The sequence below is a fragment of the Rissa tridactyla genome, chromosome 5 (assembly GCF_028500815.1).
Source record: "Rissa tridactyla isolate bRisTri1 chromosome 5, bRisTri1.patW.cur.20221130, whole genome shotgun sequence".
Classification (NCBI taxonomy): Eukaryota; Metazoa; Chordata; class Aves; order Charadriiformes; family Laridae; genus Rissa; species Rissa tridactyla.
This window is the reverse complement of record NC_071470.1, coordinates 56,224,266-56,240,490: the sequence shown is the minus strand read 5'-3', so window position 1 is coordinate 56,240,490 and position 16,225 is coordinate 56,224,266. Positions and strand designations below refer to the sequence as shown.

The following is a 16,225-nucleotide window of genomic DNA, read 5'->3' as shown; positions in this document are numbered from 1 at the left end:
AAATAAGTAACGTTTGCTTCTTCCATTTTAATCAGGGAAAATGCATTGCTTATTAAAGGAAGTTGCAAAAAAACTCCTGATGAAACTTACACACACATCTGTATGTTTGTAGATTATTTTTTTTCCCCCCACAGTATTTTCATTCTTCCTGTCAGGAATGAACAAATTGTCTTTTCAGGTATTTTTTCAGTCCTGATTGATACGTTTTCCCGACTTTTTTTTTTTTTTAAGGCTATGCAGCTTAAGACAGGCAATAGGTTGCAGTCTTTTTCATATTTGGTATTTGCTCAAGGTATACTTTTTCCCGTTAATTCTATGTAAAAATACTTGAGCTGGCTTTGGCTTGACAGCTGAAAAAATATTTTTCCCTTTTTTAGAAAAAATGAATGGTTTTAAACTATCTACAGTAAAAATGGCTAGTGTTTGAAAGGAGAGTAGGCCTGGGAATAGACCTCACTGAAGAAGATGCCAGGATTTTTCCAGAGGAAATTGGGTGTGATTTGAGTAAAAGTGCTTTGCGAATAGTGGATTGCACGGTCTCTGTAGACTGTTTTTTGGCAAAGAATCACAGGTTCCTAATGAATGATGTCCACATGTCAGCTAGTTCAGCCTTGCAGCCTTGCTATCAAAGTTATAAAATGCCTTCTAACCAGCACAGGCAACTTTACGTGTTTTGTTTGGTTAAAGAGGTGCCCTGACTCCTCTCTGCGCTAAAGCTGTCTTTTAAATCAATCAAATGTAGAGTTGTAAGGCTCAATAACCTGATCTCATCCCTGTTTTCTCAGGAACTGCTCTTAGAGATTTTCCTGCTCTATAAAGCGGAGTTGTTGCTCTGTAGAGGGAGTTTAACGGTATATCCCTGTCAGGCCATTGGAGTTCAGGCTTGAGGCACTAAATGCCCCAAGATAGCTGAGTTGGGAGCACTTGAATAATTTTCAAGCATTTCTAGAGACCCAGGATGTGGCAAGGCAGCTGTGGCTGTGCTCCAGCAGTTCTGGTGAAGTTCACAATGTTCCAGTGGCATTTTGCCAAGTCACTCCTTGTTAGGAAATGTGAATGTTCTGTTGGCAGCTTTTTGCAAGCCAGTTCAGATATCATCATCTGGACACTGAGGGCTTATTTTACTTTATTTTTTTTCTAAGCTTTTTCATCCACCCTGCTGCCCCCGATATTACTTTTGTTTTAAACAAACAAAAAATGTTAAGCAGCTGACATGTTACGTTGTTGCAAATGCTTAAGTATATGATTGGGCAATTAATGAAGTAAATGTAAATTTTGCCACTAGAGGGTAAACCTTAACTCTGACCCTGATGTGCACGCGTAACAGAGGAGTCATAGCTCATACACTTTGTCCCATTTAGGACCTGGTACAGTTTTCTACAGCTGTAGGTGTCTGCTTAGCATCTAGTGCTGATTTCACTTTTTTTTGTGCAGCCTTCGTGTTTTCTGGCTGTGGACTGCGGGAAAGTCCTGTATGTGTCGCCAGTGTATTTGACAGATAATGAAGTTTGTTTCTTTTCATAAAAAAGGGTGTTATATTTTCCAGAAATTTAATGAGGCCTCAAAGGAGGCCCCTTAAAAAAACACATGAAACGGTATGTTTTAATAAACTAGTTCTGTGGCTTCTTTTCTGTTTAATAACATTTTAAATCATAAAACTTTTCCTTGATGTAAACTAGGATTTTGCTGTTGAAATTATTAAATCCACCCATGAATACTGGAAAGCTTTGCTTCATAAAAAAGCTGATGGAGGTACTATTAAGTGGTAAGTATCCAGTCACGTCTTTTTCTCTTTGTATTGTGCTGGTACTGGTGGTATTCAACATGTGGCAGCTGTGCCTGAGCTGCTTAGGTTTTTTCACTTTGAGATAAAAGGAATTCTCATGGTTTTGATTGATAATTAATTGATAATAGACTATGATTGACTAATTGCACCTTGTATGACAATGATTTAATGGTAAGTGGTGCCAAAAATACATTGATCATATAAAAAGTGGCATAGATTAACTTTTGAGAAATGGCCCCACTGTGTGTGTTTGGAATCATTTTGGGAAAATCTCAGTATCCCGTGCAAATCCTCTTGTCACTGTGTATTCCATCATTCCGTGCTGCATTGCTGTGATGCAGAATTCATTTGCAGCTTAGCATTACATTATTTTTTTTTTTAGTTCTCTGGAAATGAGAGAACTGAATTCTCTCAGTAGTAAATTCTTTACTGGCCTTTGGCCTGATCTAAATTAAAATAGACTTTATTAAGCTCTCTGGACTGCTCTGCATTGGCAGTTCTGGCACCAGAGGCCCTGAAGAGCAGGCAGGTATCTTTGCCTCGTGCTTTCCAAAGGGCTGTAGATTGCCATTAGCTAAACCGGAGGGCAAAGGCTGTGGGGGAAGCTGTGCGAAGATACTCACTGCTGTCTTCCTCTTTCTTGGGAAAATGTGTCTTTTTCTTTCTTGAAGCTGATTGAACTGCCTTAGCAGTTGGACAGGTTCTGCTTCAGCATGGCAAGAATACTGTTCTATAGTACTCAAATTTTGGTCTTAATGATTTCACAGGCACTTGGAGCTTCATGTTGATGAAATTAAAAAATAATTAAAATTGCAGTCTTGCTTTGAGGAATTGAACTTCTTGCCGTTTACTGTGTAGGACTTTAAAAACTCATGACCAAACTCACTTTTGGTGTGAAAAGATATATATTCGTAGGGAAACGTTTCTGCTAAGTATTTGGTCCCAGAGTTTCTGTTCTCTGGAAGCAATACAGGTATCTGCTGCTTTGTGTCAGAGCAGAATTTTGACCTGTTTTTTCCTCCTCCTTCGTAGATACTGCAGGCAGGTTACTGCAAATGAAGAGTGACCTGCTACAGAATCTGGCCAACCTTCAAGGCACAAGAGATGGGAGGTCGGGGAGGGAGGGATATTCACACCATCTGTGCTAGCCATCTAGGTGTTCTTCGACTACCTCAGGAAGTGCCAGTTTATCTCCGCTGACTTTTTTGGGAGGATATAGTTTCTTAACTGTGGTCCTCTGAACTGCACCCAAGTTAGCATCCAGAAGCACTGGGTGTGAGCGTTGTTTGCATTAATATAGAACGTATAGCCTAAAAAACCCCTCCAACCAAAGAAACAGAGAACATCCCTCCACACCCCCGTCCCTTTTAGCATTACTGGTTATTTTGTGTTTTTGACTTCATCATTTCTTGTAGATACACATTTCTGAGCTCTGTACGTGAAGGTGTTTTTTTCCATAGGTACTTGATTGTGCGTCTCTCTTTTCCACTGATTGATAAAACGTGTTTTTAATTTTATTTTTCAGCACAAACGTTCTGGTGAGTGGCAGCCCATTTTGTTGCAGTGAGGAAGATGCCCGATCGATTGTGCAGTCGGTAAGGATAATATTTACTTTTTTCCCCCACCCTTTTTTAAAAGCAATTAATAGGAAAAGAAGATTCAGAGCTCCAAAACTGAAATAAAGTAGCTTAACTGAGATGGTCCTTAAACAAAAATTTAAGACATGAAGTAAAAGGAAGAGCACAAAGGTTGTGGGTGAAATGTAAGCATTATAATATAAACCTTTTATTGCAGTGGTCCAATTGTGCTTTTTGGCAGTTTCATTACTGTTCTGCTGTGGGGTTTTTTGTTGTTGTTTTTTTTTTTTTTTCCCCCTCCCTCTGCAGTGCTGTTTCTTCTGATCCTGAATAGCAAGATGGACTGCTATTTGTATCTAGCCTGCTGTCTTCTCTGTCTCCCCTGTTGCCATGAGTTACCACCCAGTGTTAGAACTCATTGACTAGCTGACTGTAGTCCCTAATCACTAAAGGGATCCTTTGTTTGTCTACTTGCATAATTAAATGCATTGCTGTAGGAGAGGGGGATGCTTTTTTGAATGTTTCTTAAAGAATGCCTGTCATATTCTGAAAATTAACATAAAATTAAAACATGCAGGTTCAGGCAAGAAAAATGTCCTGCAGGTCTGATGCTTTCATGTGCAAATGCTAGTGGAGGATAATTTCTTCCATTTTAAAATATGCTAGTTTGGATGCCAGAAATTAAGCAAAGTTACCAGAAATTATATGGAGAAAAGTACCCTCAAGTATTACTTTTTTTTTTAACATATTCTGTGATTGAGCCTGTGCTCATGACCACATGAGTGTGGCAGATACTATGCACATGTGCATGACTGCCTGGGCAGCCAGTGTTTTGCCCCAGTAGTCACAGCAATTATGCAAGTTCAGGTGTCAAAGGAGATGCCATCCACCGTCTGTGCAGTTAACATTCCAACAGAGTTTCTACTAACAATGCGTTGTCCTGGGTGGTGTTTGTCACAAGCAAATAAAACTGTCTGTTGCAATGAAAAGTTGGTTTGTCATAAAGAAGTGTCAAACCTAACTGGTTTTCCTATTCAGGTCTCTTGCTTTCAGCACTTCTTCAAGAGTACCTTTATGGTTGCACTTGTGAATGTTGATTAATCGGACTGTAAGTTCTAAATGAAAGAAAAACTCATTTTAGAATTCAAATATGTTTTTAGACATGTCAGTCACAGCTATAAGCAAATCTTTACCTCCCTTACTTTCAAATGTACAATAACTTTTAGTGAGTGTTTAAATGCAACTAGAATGTCAGGTTCAAATGTATTTGGATGGTGACAAATCTGCAAAAGAAAATTTTCTTTTGTGTTCTGTGCTGTTTGTATTTCTAAGCACGTAGAGTAAATAATTATCTGTTTAAATCAGCGGTATCCGTTATTTTGTCTCTTAATAACAAATCAAAATTTTTCTTGTTTTTTTTGGGGGGGGAGGTTAGTAAAATCAGTTCATAAAATAGGTACCTTGTATAAAAATTTAATGTCTCTTTTATTATGAGCACTTGCCACCTTATCAAATGTTATCACTTCCTGGCTTTTTTGTGCCTCACATTATTTTCTTTAAGTTATACCGTTTTCTGAAGTTGTCATCACATATTCCTTTCCATCATACTGTTTCAGTTCAGTCTAAGTATATTTATTGTGTCTCTGTAGGCTATACTGTCTCTTGGTACTTTTCAGACGGGGGAAAGACACAATACTACTTTAAATACTGTTCATACTGCATGCAGTTTCCAATCTACAATAACTAAGAAAAGTGAAATGCTCTTGAAATATGAACGGTGGACAATAAAACTCTAAATATAAGCAGGGAGGTTGACTTGCACATTTTAAGCAGGTATCTTTTTGTCTAGTACACTACGCTGCCCACTTTGGTTGTCAGGCATTCATCTCTTTCAAACTGAAGTGAAAGTACGTGAGTGTTGGCTGCAGAATTTCAATGGCTGTGGTAATTTTAAATGAAAGCTGCCTGTGTCTGTCTGTCTGGGGTTTTTTTTGTTTGTGTGTCTTGTGTGTTTTTTTTTTTTAAACTAAAAGCAGACACACTTTCTCCTAATTTATGTCCATTTATTAACTTCTGGGTAAAACCAGAGGAATGAAAGCTGAGGTAGAGATTTTTTTATGCAAGTGTAGTGAGAAATGTATTTTAGCTACTGCAAAATTTCTGAGCTACTTGTGCATTGAGAGCTGGTTCCCTACAATTCTGTTTCCTGGGTCAGACTCCAATTATGGAGTTTTTGAGTGGATGATAATTGCCTTAAATCAGATATATTGAGATTTCAAGAAAAAAACAAAACAAACCAAAACAACCCCCAAACAAACATAAAACAAAAGGCAATGCTCAGTATTGTTGTTGTGAACCAATTGTGTGGTCAGCCAGAGAACTGTAACTAAGAACCAAACGGAAAACAAACAAATCTTTACCAAATGCTTACCAAATTGTGCACTAATCAAAATTTCATATAGATTTTGATTGGGAAGTTCCGAGTATACCCCTGTTGATTTATTGTGCTATTATTTGACCTTTCATTATTTTACAGATGTTGGACTAGAATTGCTTGTCTGTGTTGGGGAATTTCCACTCTAGTGAGTTATAGACGGTGGGCATGTGTGCTGTCATCTCTCCTGATGGCAAACTAAGAATGATTCTACAGCTGGTGAAGCTGCCATGTCCAGTCAATCCCAAAGAGACATATGGGAACACACAAAGAGGCATATGGGAACACATACTGAACGTTGGCACCAGCCAAAATTGCACCAGCCAAAATTACACCAGCCCCGTGCAACTGCAAACTCAGTTGAGTTTTAACACTAGGTGGTGAAAATTTCTAGTGTTCTCTAGCCTCTGAAAATTGTTTCATGTCTTTCTCAGCTCCAGTGTTAGTATAGGTGGAAAACTAAACCCAGGAGGAACACAACTTTGTATCTGAATGTGTTAGTGCTAAGATGTACTGTTTATTTCAGGCTTTGAAGTGTTGCCATCTGTAAAACTGACCAGGACAGCCAAACCTTTGTTTAACATTAATCCTAAGAACTGCTTGTTCACTTGCTCTGTGAAGAAGCTGCTGAGGACTTTGCAAGTTGGAAAATCTCCAAGACAATCTATATTTAGTTAGTAGAGCAGTATTTCTTAGACTTATCACATAATCCTTCCCTTGTACTTGAACGTGAACTAGGAAGGCTTTGCTAGATTACGTCTCTCTTGCATGATAAAATGCAAAATAATATCTTACAGGGGAAAATATTTGGCTTTTCCTGATAATTTAAAAAATCTCCAACAAAATTTGAATCTGTATACTTAATAACGTGTTTCAAATAATTCAGATCTAAGCAGGAAAATCTGTTACCTGCCTTTCTCCCTATGTTTTCAATAAGGATGTTTCCATTTGGGACTTCGAAGCAGAATTTTCTGTTCAGTGGACAGTTATGAAACAAAAGATTGGTGGGGATTTTGCTCTGGGTATTTTTTTATTTGTTTGGGGTATTTTTTTTGGGGGGGGTGTGTTTTTTAAAATTATTTTATTAATTTGTTTAGTTTTTTTAAACAGCGTGCCGAATGGAAGTATTGTGTAGTGAAGAGATTCCTGGTTCAGTGAGATGAGTTTTTGATCTATTCCTGGTGGGAAAGTGCTGAGTCCTTATCTCAGATTTTCTGAGCAATTATCCCAGAAGTGGCAGACACCTTTTTATACCTGGTCACCACTGGTTCTCCTTGCCTTATGACATAAAGCTTTGGTTTTATTGGAAAGAGAGGATGGTCTGGGGTTAAGGTCTGGAAGATGCTTTCCATAGAGTGTAAGAGCTCTCGATCACCAGGTGTAAGAAATGAGGAAAGCATGGCAAGAGATTGGCATGGATGAGTCAAGACCTGCTGGTCAAAGGGCAAGAAGGAAATGCACAGGCAGTGGAAGTGGGGGCAGGTATCCTGGGAAGAGTACAGGGATGGGGTCAGGAAGGCTGGAGCTGAACCTGGCAAGGGACGCAAAGAATAGTAAGGGCTTCTGTACGTATGTTGGCCAGAAAAGGAAGGTCAAAGATAGCGTAGCCCACCGATGAACACAACTGGCAAACTGGTAACAACAGACAAGGAGGAGGTTGAGGTACTCAACAATTTTTTTGCTTCAGTCTTCACTGGCAACCTGTGTTCCCACACCACTTTCGTGGATGGACTGAAAGGCAGGGACTGGGGAAGGAAGGTCCCTCCTGTTGCAAAAGATCAGGTTTGTGACTGCCTGAGGAACCTGGACATACAGAAGTCTGTGCGACCTGACAAGATGCATCCCAGAGTCCTGAGGGAATTGGCTGATGTAGTTTCCAAGCTAGTCTCCCTGATTTGTGAAAAGTCATGGCAGTCAGGTGAAGTCCCCGGTGACTGGAAAAAGGTAAACATTGCACCCATTTTTCAAAAAGGTAGAAAGTAGGACCCTGGGAACTACTGACCTGTCAGTCTCACCTCTGTGCCTGGGAAGATCACGGAACAGATCTTCCTTGAAGCTATGCTAAGGCACATGGAGGACAGGGAGATGATTCAAGGCAGCCAGTGTGGCTTCACCAAGGGCAAGTCTTGCCTGACCAACCTAGTGGCCTTCTATGATGAAGTGACTCTATCAGTGGACAAGGGAAGCGCTATGGATGTTGTCTACCTGGACTTCTGTAAGGCCTTTGACCGTGTCCTCCACAACATCCTTCTCTCTAAATTGAAGAGAAATGGATGAATGGATGGATGGAAGAATGGACTGTTCAGTGGATAAGGAATTGGTTGGGTGCTCGCATCCAGAGAGTAGTGGTCAATAGCTCAGTGTCCAAATGAAGATTGGTGACAAGTCGTGTCCCTCAGGGGTCTGTACTGGGACCACTACTGCTTAATATCTTCATCAATGACATAGACAGTTGGGATTGAGTGCACCCTCAGCAGCTTTGCAGGTGACACCAACTGGACTGGTGTGCTTACACGCCTGAGGGATGGGATGCCATCCAGAAGGACCTGGACAAACTCGAGAAGTGGGTTCATCTGAACTTGATGAGGTTCAACAAGGCCAAGTGCAAGGTCCTGCACCTGGGTCGGCACAACCCCTGGTATCAATACAGGCTGGGGGATGAAGGGATTGAGAGCAGCCCTGAGGAGGATTTGGGGGTGCTGGTAGATGAAAAGCTGGACATGAGCTGGCAGTGTGTGCTCATAACCCAGAAAGCTAACCGTATCCTGGGCTGCATCAAAAGAAGTGTGGCCGGCAGATCAAGGGAGGTGATTCTGCCCCTCTACTCCGCTCTGGTGAGACCCCACCTGGAGTACTGCGTCCAGCTCTGGAGCCCTCCGCACAGGAAAGATGTGGACCTGTTGGAGTGGGTCCAGAGGAGGGTCACAAAGATGATCAGAGGGCTGGAGCACCTCTCTTATGAGGACAGACTGAGAGTTGGAGTTGTTCAGCCTGGAGAAGAGAAGGCTCCTGGGAGACCTTATTGTGGCCTTTCAGTTCTTAAAGAGGGCCTGTAAGAAAGATGAGGGCAAACATTTTAATATGGCCTGTAGCAATAGGACAAGGGATAATGGTTTTAAATTGAAAGAAGGTAGATCCAGACTAGATAAAAGGGAAGAAATTTTTTACAATGAGGGTGGTGAAACACTGGAACAGGTTGCCCAGAGAGGTGGTAGATGCCCCATCCCTGGAAACATTTCAGGTCAGGTTGGAGGGGGCTCTGAGCAACCTGATCTAGTTGAAGATGTCCCTTCTCGTTGCAGGGGGGTTGGACAAGATGACCTTTAAAGGTCCCTTACAAATCAAACTATTCTGTGACCTGGATTACATTTGTCATAGTGGTACATCCTTTCAGACCAGTCACATAACACCCCTGCGCAGCTAATTATTCTGGGTAAAGTGGGGAAAAAGAATACTGTTTTTCCCTTCCCTCCTCACAGGCTTTGACCTGCTCTTCAGTGGACTGAGCTCCATGCCTGCTTGGACATGGGCAGACTGGCAAGAGAATTTCACACCAGTGTAGCTCAGTCTGAGTGCTGCACTGTGCTAAGCCTGGCTGTGTGGCTTTTGGGCCGGTTTGCCTGCCTGCAGGATACTCTAAAGTTTTCATTAATGTCTTCACGTGCTGTTAAGTGGTGGCAGGAAGTTCCACCTGTTGGTGTGGAAGACATGGGTGGTCACTGTGCAGCTTTGTTCTCCTGAAGCTTCAAACAGCTGTGAGCCCTCCCTTTGAGGTTATTTCTTTTTTGCATGGTTCACCAAAGTGATCACTGCTGGGATTATCCGCTTGGGTAAGTGTAGTTAGGGTGGGCTCGTGTCACGGCAAAGGGCAACATCCACGTGGTTTTTGCACTTGATTTGTGTGTGCGAGTGAGCATGGTAGGATTCCTTGTGCTGAGATGCTCTCTGCTTCTTTCCCATTAGTTATGTCAGTTGGAAGACTTGTCTGTCTGTGAGGAGGTGACAGAAGAGCAGTGGAGGATTGTTGCTATGCGAGTAACTAGTATCCCTGTTGTGAGGCAGGTTGCTTCCAGCTGGTGTTAAAACTGGCTTTAATTTTGTCCTTTAAGTAATAGGGCAAGACATGCTGTGTAATACTGCAGTTGAATAGTGATGTAGTTGAAATGAACCTGGACTTAGAGACTTGCATTTTAAAATGGTTTGTCACTGTCCACAGAACTGAATCCTACTCTGTCAAAATGTGGCTGTAAAAGAGTTTAATTATACATTTTTTAATGTTTTTTATATGTTTGCATATATGTAATGTAAACTCCACATGTGTATCTATTCATATGCGTACCTTTATATTGAAACATGTACAGTTATGTAATTGGAAAGGCATTTTTACTCTTTTGTATGTAAACAGCAAATCCTGGTATCCTCAAAGACAATACAGTAGGAAAATCCCCTTTGCATTAGGTAAAATGTTAATCTGTCACTCATTATTAGTGTGTTTGTTTTGTCATTATGAGCAACCAGGAAATTTGTAAAGTAGTTATGGGGGGGAAACAAAAGGTGGGGGGAAAAAAAAAGGGACAGTTTGTAAGGTAGAGAGTTGTCCTCTGGGGGCAACAGAAAGTACTGTTTTTATTAATACCTCTTGATTTCAGCGGTAAAATAGCTTTGAGTTTGGGTGCTACCTGTGAAACTGTAACTGAACATGTATATGTTGACTTTAGTGTTTTTTTTGTTTAGTTTTTTTTTTCTTTTTAGGCACCAGTGCCCATGAATGGAGATTCTGTTTCCCCAGATGGTATGTTTTTCCCCAAATGCCATGCAATTTCTGTAATCGTTTGCTTTAAAAATTGACATAAAAACTGTTGTATTGGAAAAGGTGGTTTTGTGCACATGAGAATGATAATAGTTATATTCTGTCAGACTGTAATGCCTGTCCCTTTTTAAATAGAACATAGGCAGAAATTCATGGATGGTTTGTGGGAGATTACTTTTTAGTATGAGTGAAAGTGTAGTCCACGTAACAAGATGAGAAGACTAAATTTTTCTGTCACTGATCATGGAAGACAAATCCATGACATCCTTTTTAAAGGAGAAAGGTTCCTTTGCCTTAGTTTTTTGTCATTCCTCATAGTAGCTAACTAATCAAATAAACAGCCCCTTTTCTTAAAAGTGACATAAACATACTTAATTTTCAACTGTAAGTTCTAAAGACAAAATTCTCTTTCACTGTTATGACTGTTTTTCATGTTAACGGAACATGTGTTTCTCATCAAAAATAAGAATGCATCCTACATTTTCATTTTTGTTAACTACTTAAAAAAAAGTTATTTTTCTACTGGCAGGGACTATAGAGAAGACATACGTGCTTTTTGAGATGCAGGCAGTTACAGAAACACTAAGAGAAACTTAGTCATGAGTTGAGTTCCAGATTGTTTGCAAAGTAACATCTGTGTAGTCCGTGTCATGGGAAAGCAAGTTGCATTCCATTTGCCCTTATATGGCATGCCAATAAATAGCATTTATTTATTGAAGTATTGCATCTCAGACCTCTGACAGACAATTGAACATAATCTGTCTCATCTTTGATGTTTTCCAGGGATGGTCACGTCAATGTTGTAACTTGTTGTAGGATTGTTTCAGCCAAACTGTTAAAGTGAACAGATACTATTTTGAGGCTCTGCTTTACATAGGCTGGGGACAGAGCTCACTCAGAAGCATTGTTATGGGAGGGGAGATAGCTGAAAGGGCAGAATGTTGCATTTTTTAAGTGTTTGTGCCTGGCTTGTTGTATAGAACTAATGTCATTCTTCATGTGTGGGTTGTTTTTTTTTTTTTTAGTTGATTCCTGGTACTTTTTTCCCAAGTGATCGTCAAAGTGTTCTGAAGCTGCATCATCAAATCTTAAAGTCATCCCTTTTTTTGAAGACAGGCAAAAGCACTAATTGTTGGGTTCCTGTTGAAGCAACTTTTCAACTTGTGTAAACTTTCTCTCATGTAAATAAACAGTGACATTATAAAACGAATATTTCCTTTCTATGTCTGTTTTTGTGCAGGGTGGAGCAAAGGGAAGAGGACTTGCTTGCTTGTTTGTTTCTGAGTGTCAGAACTCCAGAATTGCTTTTACCCACTCATGAAGTGTAGTATCAAATGAGATAGAACATAAGGTGTCTTCAGCCCTATTCTCCAGATTCTGGAATAATCCAGCCATCAGGTGCATAGAAGGCTGTGTTAATATGTATTTTTAGGGCTTGTCTGTAATCCTTTTCAAGTAGACAATAATCTTTATGTAATAGGCTTAGCAGTTTACCATGTTCTTTGATATGCGACTGTGCCCTGTTTCCCGAGTTGTACTCACTTTTGTGCCCAGTTGTCTCTGCATGCTTCATAGGGTTATGAGCAGAGCTACTTGCTTTAAAAAAACAATTACAATTTCACTCCAAAGAGTAATTCAACTAGAAAGGGCTAATTCCATAACAATTGAAGTAAGGATGCACGTGTGCTCTCTGTACTCCATCCTGTTTTGATAAGTTGTGTGTTTCATCACACAGGAAGGACTTTCCTTGTGGAAAGCTTACATTTTTAGAATTGTGTATGCCTGAAGGCTTTCAATAGTTCCTCATTCAGTGAGACAAGATTAATAGAACATATAGAACTGAGCTTTGTGCTTTCACAGTAAAAATATCTGCCGCTTTTTCTACTGCAGGATTATATCTGACCTGTCTGTACCCAGAGTGTTCATTTAGAACAAAACCAAAAAAAAGCCAGCTGTTAGGTAGAGAGGAAATGATAATGTAGATGGGTTTATCCAGCTTGTTACTGAGACAAAAGGTGAGTGTTGTCTGCTTTGTGTGATGACTGAAACAAAAGGTTAATATTGCTGATACATGATGGAAATGGAGGATAAAGAACTGAAAAAGTTAATCTGTGACTTGCTGTAGAGGATGAACTTTTCCATACAAAGAATAAGTTATTATTAAGAAAGCTTTCACCTTTGGGAATGTTTCTTTGATTTGTAGGAGTTGATTTTCCTGGTTTAGAGGCTTTTCTCTAGAATATTGTCCAGTGTATAAGCACCAGTCGCTTGGGAAATCTGAGTTTGGGCCTCAGCACATATGGGTAGACGGAGTTCTTCTGTCTACATAGACTTTTGCATTGTTTTATCCACAGAGGTTAGGTGTGATATGAAAAATGCAACATAAAGCTCAGATATTAAGGACTGCCTTTTTTTTTAAGTCAAGAGATACATTACATACAACATACATGTACAGTACTGATTTTCCATACTTTATTTTATACTTTAGAATTCTAAGTACATGCAGCATTATACCTACAGATATAATAGCTTTTTTTTTTTAAATAGAGTAAATATTTCCTTGGTGTCTTGGGTTCATCTGCAGCTCCTCAGTATGAGATTACTCTGGTTCGAGGTGAGCTCTTGTAGAGTGCAGAACAGCCGCTGTATTTGCCTGTAGGTTGGTACATCTAGGAGGCTTACTCTTTTGTAAAGTGCTTAGGGACAGCTGGACAATGAAGGGCACTGTATAAAATCAAATGATCTTCCCTATACGGTGGTCAGCGCTGTCCTTTTTTTGATTTTTTTTTTTGAGACCTAGAATGACAAGTTGTGCACATATGATAAACAAGTATTGATTACAGACATACCCATGCCAAACTATCAAGAGTAGGTCAGAAGTTACCTCATTTTTACTTCAAATAATTTTAGTAGTGTTTTTTAATTTATAACTGTATTGATGGCGTGTGGTTAGGATTCAGGAGAAATAAGTTTCTAGATCAGATAAGACCGTGCAAGAAAGTAACAAGTAGTATTTTGGAAAGCTGAAAGTTGAAGTGATCAGAAATGCCCAATACTATCAGAAAGTTGAAAATGTTAAAATATTTCTTACATGTAGAGTATATAAACAAACAACCCTCTTGTCTTCAGACTGCCTTCAACATGTGTTTATGTACATTTTCTAAAGATTTTTACCAAGTGGGATAAAAAGATGTACTGTTACATGTAACCTTGCTGCTAAAATGTACTGAATGCTACTGACGTGGGTTTCAGAAATGAAGCATAATAAGTAGCTGTGGAGAGAATGTCTACTAATAAGAGGATTAGGGGGATAGGACAGAGAAACCAGAATATGTTTTTCGGATCTCCTCAGGAAAAACAAGTCTGTGCAATGAACACATTCTTTTATTTTATTTTGGCTTTTATTTATTTGTATGTATTTATATGCCTATGTTGTTGTATTTAAAATTGGTTTCATTGTGATGGGAAGCTTAGTGTAGCAGTGTCAAATTCTCAATGGTTTTATGGAAAGAACTTCTTCATATCTGATACTCATACCTGCTGGAAAGATGTCTTGAAGAGACATAAATTTTTCCCCATGAAATAAATACATCTAAACTGTATTTTCTATGGTGACTATGTAATACACATATGTATGTATTTCTTTCAAGGATAACTTTGCATCTCCATCCCTCTTTTTGTCTGCTTTTGAGAGAAAGGAGAGGTTACTCTTCCCCCCCACCACCATGTAATGGTGAAGGTTCTTTTTATGTATGTAAACCATTAGCTGCTGCTGAAAATAGTACCTTTTACTGACATGGAGTCTATACTTCAGTCCCCCCAGTCAAAAATGGGGTTAGAATTTTACTTATGTGGAAATAATGTTCATTACTCTTTAAAGTGTGAAAATAAAAGGATTGTGAAAATAGCATGCTATTGTCACTGTTAGGATGTTATTTTCATGCTGTTAGTAACAACAGACAACCTCTGACAAACCCTAAAAGAACAGAATGTAATTCTGAAGTGTATTTGGGAGAACTGCTCGTGGATGTTATGCAAGGAAAATGCCTTACCGTAACTTGCCTGTGGTTGCCACTGGTATCGACACCTGAGCTATGGCATGGAGCAGTCCTAAGCTGATTGAAGTATTATTTCATGCTTCTCTTTGCTTTTACTGGGATTGAATCTTTTTAATGTGTTGTAATTCAATTTCTGTCCAGTTAAAAGGCAAAACCAATATTAAGTCATAGGGTGCAAAAATTTTTTTTCTACCCTTGCTGTAAAGCTTAAGTTGATTTCTTAATCAGGTCTGATAAACCTGGGTTCCACCCCCTGAGGACAAGAGGTCTGGGATTCGGAGAATAAAGAGGTGAAAAGTTAGCTGGAAGAGAACAGAAAGAATGGAAGACAGATGTAGGAGGTTCAGGCAAATAAAAGTAACTAATAGAACATTAAAATAGGAGTGACTGAAATGCTTTAAAACAATTTTGCCTAAATATTGAAGCAATACATAACAATGCTGATTTCATGTGAGTGGAGAGGTCGATAGGATGCATTTGCCAAAGAAGAAGAACATTTACCTACCACACAGAAGTTGGAATTGCATCTGTGAAGTGCCTGGAAGTAGTACTTTAATCTTCGGTCTGCTGACCGGGAGAAAACTATGGAAAGCAGCAATTGTATGTACTGTGGAGTTGACTTTCTGGGAGTCTTTTGTGCTTTGCAGAGATGACCAGGGTGCTCAGCAACATTGGCTGACTGAGCCACACACAGTCTTTGATTTTCTCGCAGCTTGCCGTTCCATGAGCAGGATGATGGATGTATGCAGTGCTCTCCCTGAATCTACAGATGGGGTCTAGAGGGTAGACCAAAAAAAGCCAAGCTCACTGCAGTAGATTGTCACTTTGCGATTATTTGTTGGCTTTGGCTAATTCATTCTTTTCTAATTCTTGTGGCAGAAACTTTTAAGTGTTCTGGAGCTATGGGCAGACTTCAGTTACTGCTGCATGTTTTCTCTCATTCTGATAGGTTACAACTGAATCAATTTTATCAGTGACTCAGTATGCTAAATCAGAAGTAAGATTTTTGTTGATGATTTGGTCTACTGTAAGGATCAAAAAAGGATTTCCCCTTTCAAGGGAAAATGCAGAAGCCACAAAGAATTGCACTGTTCTGTGCATGAAGAATATATGTTTTATGTGCCAGAACACTGCTGCCTGGTAGCTTTTTCCCTTAGAACATCCTTATAAAGTTTCTGGAGTCTTCACAAGATAGTTTAATAACACCAAGTTTAATAACTAACTTTTTTGTTTATTACCATTGGAAGAATAATACTTGCATTACCCAGGTATTACAGCACATACTCAAATTTATGTGTTCACTTGCACTCCTTGTGGTTTGCTTCTGTATATGCATTAATACTTGCCTGGTAAGTAAGGGGTTTTTTTCGGATCTGAAGATCTGGTTTTGTGTGCAGTGTTCAGTGCTGGTCCTGTAAGCTTCTCTTTTGGGACAAAGAGAGTAAGTGCGGTCACTGAAATGGCTGCACTTTGTAGCTGTTAGTAGCTTTATGCTCATTTATTGGTGTGTATATCAGGACAGGGATATTGGAATGTTATGAAACTGGTTTGTCTACTCTC

General features: G+C 39.5%; 1 protein-coding gene across 4 annotated transcripts in view; it reads left to right on the top strand.

Moving 5' to 3' along the window:
* Positions 1 to 11,817, top strand: part of PPA2 (inorganic pyrophosphatase 2) — a 38,497-nt gene extending 26,680 nt beyond the window's left edge. Inside the window, exons 9-12 of one of the 4 annotated variants that reach the window (XM_054202322.1) lie at positions 1,680 to 1,765; positions 3,312 to 3,381; positions 10,550 to 10,589; positions 11,633 to 11,817. In XM_054202322.1, the coding sequence (XP_054058297.1) occupies positions 1,680 to 1,765; positions 3,312 to 3,381; positions 10,550 to 10,589; positions 11,633 to 11,661 (225 nt within the window). In that variant the 3' untranslated portion in view covers positions 11,662 to 11,817. The other 3 variants (XM_054202321.1, XM_054202320.1, XM_054202319.1) reach the window with 3 other exon arrangements.
* The last annotated feature ends 4,408 nt before the right edge of the window (positions 11,818 to 16,225 follow it).